The sequence below is a fragment of the Bubalus bubalis genome, chromosome 3 (assembly GCF_019923935.1).
Source record: "Bubalus bubalis isolate 160015118507 breed Murrah chromosome 3, NDDB_SH_1, whole genome shotgun sequence".
Classification (NCBI taxonomy): Eukaryota; Metazoa; Chordata; class Mammalia; order Artiodactyla; family Bovidae; genus Bubalus; species Bubalus bubalis.
Genome location: NC_059159.1, coordinates 21936520 through 21954852, shown reverse-complemented (window position 1 = coordinate 21954852; position 18333 = coordinate 21936520). Strand labels below are relative to the sequence as shown.

General features: G+C 41.7%; 1 protein-coding gene across 1 annotated transcript; it reads right to left on the bottom strand.

Annotated features, from left to right (window-relative positions):
• Positions 1–751: 751 nt before the first annotated feature.
• Positions 752–18322, bottom strand: KRT23 (keratin 23). Its single transcript, XM_006068641.4, has 8 exons — positions 17848–18322; positions 10112–10194; positions 8373–8529; positions 6951–7112; positions 6741–6863; positions 3536–3756; positions 2677–2708; positions 752–1104 (listed from the first exon to the last, which is right to left on the bottom strand). The coding sequence occupies exons 1-8, from the start codon at positions 18241–18243 to the stop codon at positions 1031–1033; spliced, it is 1248 nt and encodes a 415-aa protein (XP_006068703.1). The 5' UTR covers positions 18244–18322; the 3' UTR covers positions 752–1030.
• Positions 18323–18333: the final 11 nt, after the last annotated feature.

The following is an 18333-nucleotide window of genomic DNA, read 5'->3' as shown; positions in this document are numbered from 1 at the left end:
GTTGCAAAGAGTCGGACAGGACTGAGCGACTGAACTGATGGTCCATTGAATTGTTAATATCCTATTGTTTTCATGTATGGCCTTCTGATGATGTCTTAGTGAATATGTAGGTTTCTGTCTTCCTTTTCTCCAGTGTTGCTCCTCTGTACCAGCCTTGGACTAGCAGCTCACACAACTAAAATCTGAGAAAAAGACATCTTCTTCAGGGGCAGAGGTGCCTAGTCTGTCTTCTTTAGTCCTTACTACACCTCAACATAATATCCTGGATCCTAATGTTTGCAACTCAGATTTTGGATGAGTTGTTTCCCCTTTTAGGGTCTCAGTATCTATCTGTAATGAGGATTTTTCCCCCTGAATTTCCTTTTCTAGTTTTAACTCTCTTTTAGGCACTGAAGTTGTTCATTCATTCATCTGTGAGATAGAATAGTTTTTGGTCATCTCAGTGAGGCCTTTCTGGGCATTCCTTTCTCTATCCCTGCCCCACTCCCACTTTTCTGCTGGAAGAAGTCTAGAGATCTTGGAGAGCCTTGTGAACCGCATCTTGTCCCCAGTTGCATCGCTGCAGGTAATAATTCTGCCCAGTGTTTGCTGCAAACACCTTCAGAGCATTAAGGTCCCTGTCGCCCTTTCATGGACAATGCTCCGAGGATCCATTTTTAGGATAAAGAGGTCTTGTCAAGACAAGACTGACCTTATCTTGAGGTTTTGTCTTGCCTTATGATATTAAAAAAAAAAAAAAAAGAACACGATGCAGCTTGTGTGGAGTTTTATTGGCTATAAAACATGTACAATGATGGTAATCGGACAACTGTGGTAGTAAAGTAGAGCTTTAAGCTCATGAACTCATACTTTAATTGAAAAAGTGCAGCAATATATGAAGATCATTATGGTGGGATTGTTACAGAGAAAAAATTTTCTGAGTTTGTTAACTCCAAGGAAACCTCTTAGAATTCACCTGGGCAAGGACTTTCCATTGAGGGGAAATAGTTTTTACAACAGGCAGAAATTTTTATTGGCCTCACTTGTACTTTCAGATCTCATTCACTTGAGAAAGAATTATTCTTCCATTGACGCTCTCCTGTGTGATGGCCTTGATCTTTGGAGCTGCAAATTAAAAAAAAAAGCAACAAAGAGGTCACTGCCATGCTCTCCCCACCATCTGAACTGCACTCCTTTCCAGGCCCCTGTTCTCAGCACCCAAAGGCTCTCTAGAATGATCACTAAGCAATATGGTGGGCTCTGATGGAGTGAAAAAAGATCTTACCAAGGAAGATTTTCCTCCCACCTTCTAGGAAATGAGGGTATCTGAACAGTGTCACTTTCTAGAGGTCAAGACCTTCACCCCAAGTGTTCCTGATACAGAATCCAGTATTGGACCACAAGTGCTTGGAGGGGTCCTTTCTGCTTATATGGGCTTTTGAGCCCTTGCATCATAGATTCTATGAACGTACAGAGCCTTAAATGCCATTCTGGGGACCTCATTTTAAGATCTATAGAGTATGCCATATGAAAGATCATGAGAAGCCAGGAATGTTTATCATGGTCACTGTTTTCAAAGATAAGGTTTATTTGAATAAGTGCTTTGTTGATGCATCAATATACCAATTCTAGACCAGAGGGAAGAATTGAAACCAGTAATAGAGATCCAGGGAAAACTTTGTTAAAGTCAAGGTTCTCCAATAGTAGATTGTTCACCCTCTCCAGTAATGGGTTCCCCGACCCTGGACATGACCAAAGAGAGGCTGAAGAACCCTGTGTTGGGATCTTGCAGAGGGATGGCAATGAAGCCAGCTATTCTGTGATGGTTGCTTGGACTCTCAGTCCCTGAACCTTTAATGCCTTAGAACATTTTATCATAAACTAATCAGAAAGTGCCACCTGTCCCAGACTGTGACTTCTTAAACTTTTCTGTGAGATGTTAATTGTAATCTGAGAAAATAGGGTTCTCTAGTCAAAGGTATTTGGGAACACTGTGCTAAACAAAATAAATTTTGTTGTGGTTTCTTTCTCTTACTTTTTCTTCCTTGCAGCAGTATTTGTTCCATCTTCAATGCTGAAACATAGCCTGATTCTTCACCAAGAGGATAGTGGTACATAGTATTCCCAGCCATACCGGGCCACAGAACACATCTTTTATAATACACAGTTAAAATCTCATGGGATGCTAGTATTCAACAGAATGTAGTTTGGGAAATTATGGGACATAGTTTTTTCCTTAATTTCCTAGGAGTTTGGCCGGCAGACTCCATAACTTAATTGTTGTTCAGTCACTAAGTTGTGTCTGACTCTTTGCAATCCCATGGACTGCAGTGTGCCAGGCTCCCCTGTCCTTCATTATCTCCTAAAGTTTGTTCAGATTCATGTCCATTGAGCCCATAATTTAATAGAGATATAATAATATCAATGATTATTTTTATCTACTTTACTGCTGGCAAAGAGCTCATATATATATATATATATATATATATATTGTTTAGGACAAAATTGAGAGCTCACTTGGTTCAGCCATATCTAATTTAAGTTGATTCAATATTCCTGGCCATTTGGCAATAAAATAAAAACTGAACAAAGAACATTCAGTAGTACACCAGAGAGTATGGTTATTGAAGGATGGATAAATGTGCTGATTCAATAAAAAAAAAAGGTAGATTCAAACAATGAAAGAGTATTTTTTACCTTTGACGTTTGACTTAGATTCTTCCATTTTCCTATAAAAGTGATAAAGGCTCATTTTAGTATTAGCAACAACCATAAAAACGTCTCAAGATGAAATAACTTCCTTTGCCTGCTAGTACATTCATAGCTCTTTAATGAGGATAATTGTTTGAGTTCTGTAGTTTCAAGGTCATGAGTTCATGGGAGAACCCTCCTGGACCAAAAGGCAGGGAGTACTACCTCCCACTAACCCTGGGGGCGGGAGAAATCTGCTGAGTCACCTCCATCCTTTCAGCCAGCTGCAGGCTTTGCCTCCCTGGGATCCTTTCCAGGGTCTGCCTCTGAAGTGTGAAACCCCTGGGCTTTTCAGACTGTTTTGAATTTGGTCCAATAACATTTTATTTATGTACTAAAAACATTCTAACCCTTTCTCTTGGGTCATAGAACATATGTGCCCTTTTGTGGACAGTTATACCAAAAGTAGTCAGAGATTCCAGATAAAATATCTGGACATCTCAATCTCTTATGAGTCTTTTCCTGCTGTTAGATTCCTCAATCTTTTTTTTCTTTTTTGAGCAAAAATTGGGTGCATTCCCACTGGGAAACACTGTAGCCAAACTTTCTTCATTGTTTGTTTCTAGAGATATAAAATATTAAGTGAAACTGTTGACTTCAAATCTTAGTGTCCTGGGAATAACAGTTGATGAATTCAAACTTCCTACTTAACGGAATACAACCTGATCTAAGCAGCTACAGGAGAAATTCAGCATAAGCCTTTCTTTCTCTACATGGATGATGGCCAACGGGACCATAGGGTACATGAATGCACACAAGGCTGGGTACACTTTTCATTGTCCTCCCCTGCCAGTCTTTGCCTTACCCTCCATTCTCTCCCTCCAAGAGCTGGCGGTAGGTGGCGATTTCCTTCTCTAGGTGGGTTTTGATGCCCAGGAGGACCTTGTATTCGTTGTTCTGACGCTCCAGGTCATGGCGTAGCTGCGTCAGTTCCTCCTCATAGTGGGAGATGATCTGTTGCATGTCCTGGAGCTGGCAGGAGTACCGAGACTGGGTCTCTGATAACATGTTTTCTAAAGCAGATTTCTGAAAGAAGAATGAAATTTCTTTCATCTACTGGCTGATGGCTTGGTTTAATAGCCTGCTGAGTTGGGCTTCCCTGGTGGCACAGTGGTAAAGAATCCACTTGCCAATGCAGGAGACTCAAAAGATGTGGGTTTGGTCTCTGGGTGGAGAAGATCCCCTGGAAGACGAAATGGCAACCCACTCCAGTATTCTTGCCTGAAAAATTCCACAGACAGAGGAGCCTGGTGGGCTACAGTCCATGGGCTCACAAAGAGCTGGATACAACTGAGCACGCATGCTTGCTGAGTAGTGAGAATATACCAACCACTCTGCTGGGTGTCTTGGTGGAGCTGGGGATGAGTGAGGAGGAGCTGACTTTTAGGTTTGGAGCCAGGCAACGAGGAGTCAGGACTTTCTGAATCTCATTTTTCTAGGCATAAAGCCTTTGTGTCAGGGAGTTCTGTGCAACTTAGCTGCATTCCTGTAGTATTTATTGTTGATGTAGCTTGTTTGGGAGTGAGTATACCCCACCTTGCCCTGATCTGTTCCTTACCTACTTCTGCTTATATTTTGTCTCTGGCCAGACTGAAAGGTCCTAGAAGGAAATAGTAGCTAGGACTGCTATCTTTTTGTATTTTCAGAGAAGGGTCTCAAGTAAGGGTGCCAGATAAAATAGAGGGCACCTGATTAAGTATGAATTTCAGATGAGCAATCGGTAATTTTTTTTTTAGTATAAATGTGTTCCAAATGTTCCCCCAATATTGCACAAGAACTTATACTAAAATAACACTTGTTCATCTGAATTCAAATCTCACTGCGTGTCTTCCATTTTAATTTGGTGACTCTGGTAACAAACACATTGTCATTTTTGAGGAAATTCTGAAAGCTGCAAAATGAAGGAAGCAGAGAACCAAGTTCAAGTCCCTGTTCTGTTTGGATTTACCACCTACTTTTCTAGCGCACATAACTTTAATCTTAAAGAGACATTCATAGCTAATAAAGTGCCCTGCACTTCAGGGCTGCTAACGTCCAGGAGGCCCTTCATGCTGCCTGGCTATTACCCAACATGTCCCTGGTCTCGTCACTTTCTTGTTCTCCCAAAGGGATATTTTGTCCCTTCTTTTCTGTCTGCAAACCCCTCTTATCCCTGTCCTTTCTCTTAGCCCATGACCTTGCTTCTTCTGTTGCCAAGGATATGAAAGCCCTCAGGGGAGGGCTCCCACCAGCTCCACCAGCTTCCGCCCACAGACATGAGTCTGTGTCGACACTCATTCCCCTCCTGTTATGAGGGGAATAACCGTCCCTGTCTGTGCCACGATTATTTCAGCAATTACCTACCGTCTTGCAACATGAATGCTTTCCTCTCTCCTAGATTATTCCCACCAGCTTTCACATAGAATCTCTTCCACCTTAAAATTTGTTCTCTCAAGCCCATAACTACCTTCAGTGATCAGCCAATTTCTTTGCTCACCTTTGCTTACTGCAGAGCTCCTCAAAGAGTTGTCTATACCCTCTGTTTCAAATTTCCCTTGACTTCCCTCTAAGGGTCAAGGGGAATAACCCTAGGGCCTCCTCTTCTCTCCTTTCTTCTTCCTTCTGTTGACTCACTGCATCCATGTTGGCTTCCTGGCTGTTCCTCCAACCTGTCTGACGCACCCGTGCCTCATAGCTTGTGCATTTGCTATTCCCTCCACCTGGAACTCCCTCCCCATAGCCATGTAAAGCATCTTCGTATCACTTTGAGGGTTTTGCTCAACTCTTACCTTAACAGTAAAGCTTCTCCCAACTACCTGGTTTTAAAATGACAGCTCTTCTCCTGGCAAGCCTAACCTCTCCCTCATGTTTCATTTCTTTGCAGCATTTTCCTCCATCTGGCATATTATTTATTTTGATGATTTGTGCCTTTATTGTCTGTCGTCTACAGTAGTATACAAAGTCCTTTATTATCAAATCCTCAGTTACTTAGAATAGTGTCAGGTAGTAGAAAGCATGAAACTGGATGTAAATGTCAAGCTGACCTTGCAGGGTTGTTGTGAAATATCTAATGCTAAAATGTTCTGAAAGCTACAAAACTATTTAGGTAATTTTAAAATATAGTAATTTATTTGTATTTAAATAATATAAAATACTGTAATTATTTCTGTGTTCATTATCATCACCTTGACAGTGTGCATTTTAAATGGCTGTCCATCGTCACTGATTCTTAAAATGTGACAGTAATTTACCAGGTGCAACAAAATGAACTAATTATTTCTCCTCAAGACTGAGAGCAGAGTAGCACTGGGGAATGGTATTGATGAATGATTAGAAGATTCTGATAGGCTAAGAAGGAAATTCAACGATAGATTTTATTTAATGAATTTTAAGTGCTTATAACACTCCTAGAAGCATTTTTACTGAAAACCATGAAGATCAAAGAAATGACTTAGACACAAGAACTTACTGTTCCCTGGGTATAAGACTGTTCACTGTATAAGACACATACACAATAATAGAGCAGCACTTTGGAGTCAGCCAAGCCTGGATTTGCTACTTACTCATGTCAGCACCAGAATTTCTCTTTCTTGGAACTGGGAGGGGGCAGCATGGTTGTAAGGGGGAGAGCACTGATAGGGGTTTTAAGAGTGTAGAACTGCCCACCCCACCCCCACCCCCACCCCACACCACCGTGTGGCTTCACCACTGGCCACTTATTAACTGTGTGACCCTGGTCAATTCACTTAACTGTTTGGGGCTTTGGTGCCCTTATCTCCAAAATGGGGACACCAGACCTATCTGGAAAGGTTAATGTGAGGATTGATGACATTGAATGCAATGAATGTGGCACAGCATGGACACCTCAATAAATGATAGCTCTTATCATCCTCATTGTGGACAATTTGGATGGAAAGTGGGAGTTTGGATGGAGAAGTGCCCCAAGGGAGTTGGAGAGACAGGCCCCGGAGAGAAGAAGGTTTTGTGGAGGAGGTGGTACCTGACCTAAGATGTTTCCAGCTCAAACTCACCTTGCTGCACTGTGCCTGCAGGTCAATCTCCAGGGCCTGGAAAGTGCGCTTCAGTTCGTGAAGGTCACTTTGGCTGCTCTGCACACCTGTTGGACTGGCTGCTTCCTGGGTCACGGCTGCTGACTGTGAGACCACGAAAAGAAGAGAGGCATTGGCATTGGGACCACTTGTAAGTGGAAACTTTGGGAAGTTTGGGCATCTTTCTTTTACCTGCTCTTTATACCAAGTGTCCAAGTCTTGATGCTTCTTTTTAATTATAAACTCATATTTCTGCCTCATATCCTCTAGGACCTTAATCAGATCTTCTCCCGGGGTTGTATCCACCTTCACGTTGACCTTGAAGTCATTTGGCACACGGTGTTCCTCCACTTCCTGTTTAACCACAGAGAGAAAAAATGAATCAGTTCTGACAATCAGAAGGCCAGAAGTATGTTGATGGGCAGCAGTACACAGATCTTTTAAAAATTCAGCTTATGTGTTTGCCACTCCTCCATCGGCTTGGTTTGGTTTCTCAGTTATTATTTGTTGATGACAAAACATATATATGGGGAAAAAAGCATATTTTTAGCCACACCACACTGCATGTTGGATCTTAATTCCCTGAACAGGGATTGAACCCAGGGCCCCTGCAGTGGAAGAAGTGAGGAGTCTTAGTCAACGGACTTGCAGGGAAGCCCCTCTCTTATAATTTTATGAAGTAAAGAATAGCACTGGACAGGTAGTCAAATGGCCCCTGTGATTACTGACTTAATCCCTGGTTGAAAACATTTTACAAGGAATTTTGCTTACATAGAGTGTGAAGTACTCTTCAACAAGTGTTCATGAGTGAAATGATGACACAATGAAACACTTGAACATTTCAGGTTATAGGCCAAAGCTTTGGGGCAGCAGTTCAGTAACCCAAAGCCAAATGGTGTAGAGACTTTCCAAATCTTGTCAGTGTATTATGACTCTGTAGGGATGATGCCCACGAGGTATCATGAAACCAAGAAACTATAGGAAAGGTTTAATTTACAATCATGTCTAACCAGCTGTGCAGAAGGCAAGGTTCTTTGATAAGCAGTTTTGTTTGCCTAAAATGGGGATTTTTTTTTTTTTTTCTATCTTTTCATCAGAGTCTTGGGGATTTTAGATGGATGCTAACTTTTAAAGTCAGTTAAATGCTTTTGGCAATTGAGACTCAATTTTTGCCAATAGTTATATCAAATATATAGTAACTGTAACTACGAGTTACTATAGAATATAACTATATTGAATATAATCTGGATCCGTGGAAGTCTATTCTGTTGTTCTCCAACTTGCTGCACATTGGGTTAATGAAAGAAGTTTGATCCTACACATTTCTTTTTCTCTCATCATATTAATAAACAGGTCTAGATAAACGCTGTATATTAACAAAATTGTTGACTGATGTCATAGTTAATTGGAATTGTGTTTTAGCTGTTGTATTTGACACCAGGGTAAATAACTGTGAACACGGAAAAATTAGATATGTATGTGGTTCCTTATGATTATTTAGGTTGAAGACCATAGAGCTGGCATCCAGGTGGTGGTTTCTTCTGGAGCGACTGAGTCCCCTGAAATGCGTAGACTAAGAGCTGTACTGGTACCTGGAGATCCTGGGAGTCCTACCTGCTCATGACGCTTCTTCATGAGGATGAGCTCTTTCCTCATCCCCTCAACCTCCTGTTCTAGGTCTGTGGTGACAATGGTCAGATCATCCAAGGTCTTTCGGAGACCCTCAACTTCAATTTCTAAGTCTTTCTTGAAGGAGTGTTCATTTTCATACCTTTGGTTAGAAGGAAGAGAACAGAACACTTGTTATTGGAAGGATTCACCTTAGTTTTAGGCTGAACTTCTTACTTTTTACATTTCATGCAGGTTTTTCTATGATGGTGATCCAATATTATTTTTTTCATTAGAGAGAATGGCATAATAAACAGCCATATGTCCATCACTTAGATTTAGCAGCTATTAACATTTTGCTATATTAATTTCATCTATATTCTATCTTGTATTTTAAAGTAAATTATATACATTATGTCCTTTCAACCCCTAAATACTTCAGAATGTATCTTTTAAGAAAAGAGAGTTTTCTAAATAAGCATAGTAACATAAAAATCAATAGGTTTTTAATATCATCTAACAACAGACTGGTTCCAAATAGGAAAAGGAGCACGTCAAGGCTGTATATTGTTGCCCTCCTTATTTAACTTATATGCAGAGTACATCATGAGAAACACTGGGCTGGAAGAAGCACAAGCTGGAATCAAGATTGCCGGGAGAAATCTCAATAACCTCAGATATGCAGATGACACCACCCTTATGGCAGAAAGTGAAGAGGAACTAAAAAACGTCTTGATGAAGGTGAAGGAGGAGAGTGAAAAAGTTGGCTTAAAACTCAACATTCAGAAAATGAAGATCGTGGCATCTGGTCCCATCACTTCATGGGAAATAGATGGGGAAACAGTGGAAACAGTGTCAGACTTTATTTTTGGGGGCTCCAAAATCACTGCAGATGGTGACTGCAGCCGTGAAATTAAAAGACGCTTACTCTTTGGAAGAAAAGTTATGACCAACCTAGATAGCATATTGAAAAGCAGAGACATTACTTTGCCAACAAAGGTCCATCTAGTCAAGCCTATGGTTTTTCCTGTGGTCATGTATGGATGTGAGAGTTGGACTGTGAAGAAAGCTGAGCGCCGAAGAATTGATGCTTTTGAACTGTGGTGTTGGAGAAGACTCTTGAGAGTCCCTTGGACTGCAAGGAGACCCATTCTGAAGGAGATCAGCCCTGGGATTTCTTTGGAAGGAATGATGCTAAAGCTGAAACTCCAGTACTTTGGCTGCCTCATGCGAAGAGTTGACTCATTGGAAAAGACTCTGATGCTGGGAGGGATTGGGGGCAAGAGGAGAAGGGGACGCCAGAGGATGAGATGGCTGGATGGCATCACCGACTCGATGGACGTCTGAGTGAACTCCGGGAGTTGGTGATGGACAGGGACGCCTGGCGTGCTGCGATTCATGGGGTCGCAAAGAGTTGGACACGACTGAGCAACTGAACTGAACTGAACTGAAGGGTTTGTATTCAAATTTCCCCATACCAAAAAGTGTATTTTATATCTGATTTGTTTAAACTAGGGTCCAGACAGATCTGTCTGGACCCTAGTGACTGAAGCGACTTAGCAGCAGCAGCAGCAGCAGCAGCTGCATGCCTTTTTATTATAGCTTAGTAAGATTTTACACATGGGTAATGGTGAGATACGTATTCTTTCTGCAAAACAGAAACAGGAGCAAGAACAATTCCCAAAACCAAACCAACCCTTGTCCCCTCCCCCCACCCACCACAACACTGTGAAGAAGGAACTTACTTAAGGCTGAAGTCATCCACTGCCATCCTGGCGTTGTCAATGAGAAGGATGATCTGAGCGTTGTTCACCTTGCCATCTGCTATCTGTAAAGCACACACCAAGAGTCACTTCAGTCACATGCAAATCCACAGGACAGCTGCATTTCTGCCCAGTTCCTGAGAATCTGACTTAACAGCAGATAAGGCTTTATTTTCTAGCAGTGGAATAATGAGCAGTCAAGTCAATTAATATTTATTGAGCACTTACTAAATGCAAAGCACAAGAGTGGTTTTGTAGTAAGGGTATGGTCTGCAGTCACTTTCACTGTCTTTTTTTATATTGGCTTTTGATAGGATTGATGCAACTGCTCAAAGAATGATATAGGCGGGGGAAGGAGAGTAATTGTGGAAAATGCCTTTTAACTATATAGTAAGAGCCACACAAAGTGAAAGTGAAAGTCGCTCAGTCGTGTCTGACTCGGTTTTTACGACTTGTTTTTGTTTTGTCCGACTTGTTTTTTGACAAGGCTATGGTTTTTCCAGTAGTCATATATGGATGTGAGAGATGGACTATAAAGAAAGCTGAGCACCAAAGAATTGATGCTTTTGAACTGTGGTGTTGGAGAAGACTCTTGAGAGTCCCTTGGACTGCAAGGAGATCCAACCAGTCAATCCTAAAGGAAATCAGTCCTGGATATTCATTGGAAGGGCTGATGTTGAAGCTGAAACTCCAATAATTTGGCCACCTGATGTGAAGAGGTGGCTCATTTGAAATAAGACCCTGATGCTGGGAAAGACTGAAGGCAGGAGGAGAAGGGGACAACAGAGGAAGAGATGGTTGGATGGCATCACTGACTCAATGGACATGAGTTTGAGCAAGCTCTGGGAGTTGGTGATGACCAGGGAAGCCTGGTGTGCTGCAGTTCAAGGGGTCACAAAGAGTCAGACACAACTAAGTGAATGAACTGAATTAACCATAATTATTTTTTGCCTTAAATGACCATAGGCATATGCATAACTTATAGGTATGTATATGTGTTTGTAAATTATTCAATGATGAGAATGCCCCAGTTGTAGCTATTAAAATATTAACTGAAAGGGGAGAAGGATGAGTTGGGAATTTGGGATTAACAGATACACACTGCTGCTGCTGCTGCTAAGTCGCTTCAGTCATGTCCGACTCTGTGCGACCCCATAGACGGCAGCCCACCAGGCTTCCCCGTCCCTGGGATTCTCCAGGCAAGAACACTGGAGTGGGTTGCCATTTCCTTCTCCAATGCATGAAAGTGAAAAGTGAAAGTGAAGTTGCTCAGTCGTGTCTGACTCTAGCGACCCCATGGACTGCAGCCCACCAGGCTCCTCCGTCCATGGGACTTTCCAGGCAAAAGTACTGGAGTGGGGTGCCATTGCCTTCTCCGGAGATACACACTACTATATATTAAATAACTAACAAAGAGCAACTGTTTTGCATGGGCTTCCCTGGTGGGTCAGATGGTAAAGAATCTGCCTGCAATGCAGGAGACACAGGTTTGATTCTTGGGCCAGGAAGATCCTGTGGAGACAGGAGTGGCAACCCACTCCAATATTCTTGCCTAGAGAATTCTATGGACAGAGGAGTCTGGTGGGCTACAATCCATGGATCGCAAAGGTCAGACATGATTGAGCAACTATGTCACACACACCCACACACACCCACACACTGTATAGCATAGGGAACTATATTCAATTTCTTGTAATAACTTATAATGGAAAAGAATCTGAAAAAGGATATATATATATATAACTGAATCATTGTGCTGTACACTTGAAACATTGTATATCAGCTGCTGCTGCTAAGTTGCTTCAGTCAAAAACAAAAAATTAAAAATATTAACTGAAATAATTCTCTACCATAAATTAAGTAGATTAGTAAACTTCATGTTAAAACTTTAACTTTGTAACTGCCTCTAGTTAAAGACTTTCACTAGATGTGTATATATTTTTTATTTAAAAATAGAATTATTGTTGAAGTATCCACCTGAGAAATTGAGTATATAAATGTTTGATTTGTAAATACTTCTGCTGCTGCTAAGTCGCTTCAGTCATGTCCAACTCTGTGCGACCCCATAGACATAGACGGCAGCCCACCAGACTCCACTGTCCCTGGGATTCTCCAGGCAAGAACACTGGAGTGGGTTGCCATTTCCTTCTCCAATGCATGAAAGAGAAAAGTGAAAGGGAAGTCTCTCAGTAGTGTCCGACTCTTTGTGACCCCATGGACTGCAGCCCACCAGGCTCCTCTGTCCATGGGATTTGCCAGGCAAGAGTACTGGAGTGGGGTGCCATTGCCTGGGTAGTAGTAATCAGAGAAATACACATATCAGAGAAATAATATATGACACTCAATTTTAATGTATGTCATTGTCTTGGGGAAAATTGGATGGAAGATATCTCAATGTCAAAAGTATACTACTTTTGTACCAAGCATTGCACTGAACTGGGAACCAGCAGATTTTCCTTTTATTTCCTGTTACTGACCATTGGTGTGAACTTGGGTCAGTTACCCAACTCTGTGGATTTCAGTTCCATCAACACTGTTTACAAATAAGGAGCTTGTACTGAAAACAAGTGACCTTGGGGGTCCTAGCTCCAAACTTCTGTAACTTACTTGGAGCCAAAGAATCTGTGATATTCCCATCGTATTTATGCAGATAGTTGCTTTAATTAGAGAGGATTTTCTTAGGACAAACTTATGCTTTGACACAAAGACACCTTTCAAAAATCTGGCCCTGTTCAAAGTTCCACTGATTACTTGGAATTTTGTGTCATGAATACACAATAGCAGGATTCAGAGGTGTTCAGAACACTGGGTCTGGAACTCCCAGAGCAGGGCCTGGGGTCCTGCTCCAGCACCTACCTCCTGAGTGAGCTCTGCCAAGTCTTGGCTTCTTCATCCATAAAATGGAAATAATAACAACCACAGAGTTATGAGAATTAGATTAGAAGAGATTAAATAAAATAATGTAAAATAGCATTTCTGGGCACAGTCTAGACACTCTGAAAACAATCAGTTGAAGCTAAATTAGTTCAGAAAAATGTAAAGAAAATTTAATTTTCTTTTACAAAGGCTAGCACTTTTGTAATTAGAGCCAGTGTCTGCACTGGATAAATCCTAAGGTTTAAATGTTGAGATGCTGTTCATGGTGGGAGATAACCAGACTGGCTGCCCATGCCCAACTTCTTAATTCCCTTAGTGGATTCCAAATGGTATCATGACGACTTCCATGGGTCTGAAATGGGATTCTGTAGATATTTCCTTGTCTTTCCTCTACAGTGCTGCTTAGCGATTTCTTACCAATTTTTCCCCTCCATCTGTTTAGTCTTTGCATGATCTAAGCTCATGGGAGATGAAAAGTAACTCCATCCAAAATGGCCTGGGGATCCCTGCAGTTAGCCTCAGCTGTTCCCTGAGGTTTTGCTTGACATTCAGAGAATCCATGCCCTGTACACTCCATGAAATCAGAAAATAAAACATACGACCTGTGTTGGAAACACCACAGTTTTCCAATGAAGTACCTTATGTATAATATACTTTTAATTGGAAGACCATGGAGTAATCATTAAGAACATCACTTCCATATAGAATGGATAAACAATATTCTGTGTTATACAGAATGTATAGTGCATGGAACTATATCCAATATTATGTGATAAACCATAATGGAAAATAATATTAAAAAAAAAGTTGCCTCAGTCATGTCCAACTCTTGGTGACCCCATGGACAGTAGCCCACCAGGCTTCTCTGTATATGGGATTCTCCAAGCAAGAACACTGGAGTGGGTTGCCATGCCCTCCTCCAGAGTATCTTCCCAACCCAGGGATCAAACCCACGTCTCTTATGTCTCCTGCATTGGCAGTCGGGTTCTTACCACTAGTACCACCTGGGATATCTATACATCTACATATAAATATATATAAAACTGATCTACTTTGTTGCACAGCAGAAATTAACACAACATTGTAAATCAACTCTATTTCAATTAAAAAATAATGCCACTTTCTCTATACTGATATAGATATTAAGTTTGAGACAAAGGTGAATTTATTTCACAGAAGTATACTGATGTTGCTTCGTTAGTTGTGACAAATGTGCCATGGTGATGGAAGATTTTAATGATGAGGGGAGCTGAGTGATTTATGGAAAGTTTCTGTACCATGTAAATCTAAAAATACTCCACATGAAAAGTTTATTTCAAATAAGAAGGATGCAAAGCAGTGTGTATAGTTAAAAAAATCATCTGTGAACTTATTTGGTTTTTCTGAATTAAATTATAATTTATCCATGCCAAAACCCACATCAAAAGTCTGATTTCCCCAGGTAGCATTCTTATAGTGCATGAGTTGATATAGAAAAAATTTAAAAACCGAAACTATTTCTTCCTCATTGGGTTACCTGATACAATATTATGATACAACCACTATTTCTGAGCCATCCTTCACAGTAATGAATGAACAAGAATGGGTTGAGAAATAATATATGAGGCATAGGTATTGCATTGTGTTGTAATTAATCACCTGGATTCTCCCCAAGGACCTGAGTTCATTCTTTTAGAATTATCTAGTTTGTGTATTAGTGTAGCCTCATTGCTTCAGGGTGTGTAATCTACTAGGGACAGGAGAACAGAACTTGTGACTGTAAACCAATGAGCCAAATATAGTACTATTGAGAGCCATTCTGCACCTTAGTATTTGTATGACGATGTCCAACTCTGTGTTTCAAAGGAATGGATTAATTTTTGAAATCATTTTCTTTTCTTTCTTTCTTTTTCTTTTTGGCCATTAGGTTTGTGAGATCTTAGTTTCCTGACCTGGGATTGAACCCAGGCCCACAGCAGTGAAAGCATCAAGTCCTAACCACTAGTACCAGGGAATTCCTGAAATGTTTTCTTACAGACTTTTGGAGGAACATTTAACATCCCTAAAGTGGGGGTGTTGTTCAATCACTAAGTCATACCTGACTCCTTGTGACCCCATGGACTGCAGCACGCCAGGCTCTCCTGTCCTTCACTATCTCCTGGAGTTTGCTCAGATTCGTGTCCATTGAGTTGGTGATTACAAAGTGGGGGGGGGAGAGAACTATATCTGCTCAGAACATTTCATGAGTCTTGAAAGGCCCAGGAAGGGGTAAGTCCTGGGCATGGTGGGACTTCTTTGGGCCTCTGTTTTGTCACCTATAAACAGGGGAGGTCTGATAGAGCATCTGAACTTCAAATAGCTGTTTTCTTCAAACACAGAGAAAAACAACTGAAGTAAGAAATCCAGAAATGAATATAATTTGAAGCTGAAGGAGCTTCCTATTTAGTGTCAGAACCAAGAACCTGGGGTTTCCTGGAGGGTGGGCCAGCCACCCACTCCTTGTAATTGTCCCCACTCGCTTTTCTCAATTCTGTTCCAAAGAATTTAGGCACCCACTTGGCCTCAGTCTCCTCACCCATAGACTGGGGATAAAAACACCTGCTTCACAGAATGAGATAATGGGTATGAAATACGTGTTGTATGATTAAGAGTACAAATGGAATGCACTATCTTTATTAACAAATAGCATCATTTTTGATGAGGCAGATTGGCCAGCACCACACTATGTGGAAATGATGAGGCCATTAGAAACAGACCTAGGTTAGAATCCCAGCCCTAGCTCTTCCTGGTGGCTTTGGATGGCTGCTTCACTTCTCTGAGCTTCAATTTCTTTCCAGGGTTGTGGTGAGAAATAAATCAGATGATACAGAATATTTCCATCATTGCAGAAAGCTCTTGGACCATGCTGATGAGTGTATTCGGTACCTGACATGATGCCTGGCATATAATAATTGCTCAGTAAATTTTTCCATCCCCTTTCCTCCCTCTTTCTGCTGTCGGCTGATGCATTATTTGACCAGGTCTAACCTCACGTTTCTTTTGGGAGTTATGTTCTTAGCTCCCCATTTGAAAAAACTTTTGTCCTCTCCATTCTAAAACCAAAGCAACTTTATTAATAAAAACAGTATGGTAAGGTTTGTTGAGTCACCTTGTTTTTTTTGGTAAAGACAACCATGTACTATATAGTTAAGACAATTACACAGTCAGCTGTTAGGTTGATTATTCAATAATTAGGGTTCATTATAAGGACAGATTTCTATTATCTTGATTCAAGCAGGGACAACTGAATGTTGAGAAATAGTATCATAGAAATGTTGGAAACCCTTGATGCTCTTTCTAGGATAGGTTCAATCATGATCTTACAGGAAATTTTCTGGTACTGCTTTACTTAGGAGAATTTACATAGCTTTAAAACATAACATAGATGACTGGATTCCCTGTACTTCTAGCCAATGTTATGAAACATCCCATAAGGTATAATGATGTAGGAAATGGAAGCCCACTCCTGTATTCTGGCCTGGAAAATCCCATGGGCAGAGGAGCCTGGTGGACTACAGTCATAGGGTCAAAAAGAGCTGGACACTACTGAGTGACTGAGTGGAAGGTATGTATAAAGTTAGGTTTTTAAATGTTTGGTTGAAAAGCTATTCATATTTTGAAGAAGTCTCCATAATCCATCCTAACTCTAAAATTCTAAAAATCAGACCCATTTTTATTATTTTTTTCCCTAGCAATATGCCATTTTTCAGAACTGTGAGTGGCTAGAATTCAGAACTTCTGGCAGTCCCCAAGAGGAAGCATCCAGGGAAATCACAAAGATGTATCTGCTAGTGGAGTGACAGCTTTTACGTGTGATCTCCAGAATAGTACAACTCAGCCTTTTTTTGAAGGGTAATCACACTGTTGTCAGGACTTTGAGGTGGAGCAGAACTGATGTAATGAGACGTAAATGCTCTTTTGTGCCTTGCGCACTGAGCGTGAGGAATGAAGACCAGCCCTGATCATTACAATTATGTTGTCAGATTGTAAGTGGTACCAGACAGCACCTGCTTTCCTTCCATTTTTTCTATATAATTCATGTACAGAAGATTAAATATACAAAACAGACTTTCTGACTCCATATTTAAGGTATGATAAGAAAATGTCCTTGGGCTTCCCAGGTGGCACTGGTGATAAAGAACCCGCCTGCCCATGCAAGAGACATAAGAGACAGGGATTTGATCCCTGGCTGGGAAGATGCCCTGGAGAAGGAAATGGCAAACCATTCCAGTACTTTTGCCTAGAGAATCTCAAGGACAGAGGAGTCCATTGGGCTACGGTCCACAGGGTTGCAATGAGTTGGACATGACTGAAGCAACTCAACATGCACAAGAAAATATCCTTGGGTTTCCCTGGTAGCTTAGTGATAAAGAATCTGCTTGCTAATGCAGGAGATGTGGGTTCGATCCCTGATCCAGGAAGATCCCACATGCCACCTAAGCCTGTCACAACTGTTGAGCCTGTGTTCTGGAGCCCGGGAGCTGCAATTACTGAAGCCTGCATGCCCTAGAGCTCATGCTCACCAACAAGAGAAGCCCCCGTACCACAGCTAGAGAGAAGCCCCCGCTCTCCACAACTAGAGAAAAGCTCAGGACTTCATCAACAAAGACCCAGCACAGCAATAAATAAGTAAAAGAAAAAACTCTTTACCATCTGAGCCACTAGGGAAAAGAAAGAAAATATCCTTGAATACTTTTGTTTGTGATTATTTTAAGCTCTTTTCATCATTTTCCAGGAAGTTATCTTTTCTACTGATTTCTCCTCTCATGGGTCTCCTGGAAATGCAGTCCCCTCTTGAGTTCCAGGGTTACCCAGGATCTTACCTGCTCCTGCAGGTGGCTGATGCTTTCCTCATATTGGGAGTAGTCTTGCTTATTGCCTGAATCTCTTTGCTGATGCCACTTTAGGATGCAGCTTTCTAGTTTCACGTTGGCCTCCTCCAGGGCACGCACCTTTTCCAGGTAGGTGGCCAGGCGGTCATTAAGGTTCTGCATCATCTCCTTCCCATTTCCGCCTAGGAGGGAGCTGCCTCTTCCAGACCTCCAAGACCCTTCAGGGAGTGGACAGCTCGGTGAGGAGAAGGAAAGCGAGATGCGAACACCCCCGGCACCACCATGGACACTGGGAGCCCGGGGGAAGCTCCCTGGCCGGCCCCAGCTGCCTCCTGTGGCATAGAGGGAACCTGAGCGCTTCTGGCTGAAGCTCTGGTTGGAATTCATGGTCCCATCTGTGTCTGGGGCAGGACTGGGCTCTGGTCCACTCCCTGGCACCACAAAACTGAGCCGCCCCAGACTGCCCCAGATGGCTTT

What these genes read in the sequence shown, in the direction of transcription:
- KRT23 (XM_006068641.4), bottom strand. Translation starts at nt 18,243, where the DNA reads ATGAATTCCAACCAGAGCTTCAGCCAGAAGCGCTCAGGTTCCCTCTAT. An exon ending in ACACTTGGTATAAAGAGCAG is followed by an intron (nt 6,864 to 6,950) that starts GTAAAAGAAAGA and finishes GTGGTCTCACAG; the next exon opens with TCAGCAGCCGTGACCCAGGA. An exon ending in ATCTAAGTCAAACGTCAAAG is followed by an intron (nt 1,105 to 2,676) that starts GTAAAAAATACT and finishes TTTAATTTGCAG; the next exon opens with CTCCAAAGATCAAGGCCATC.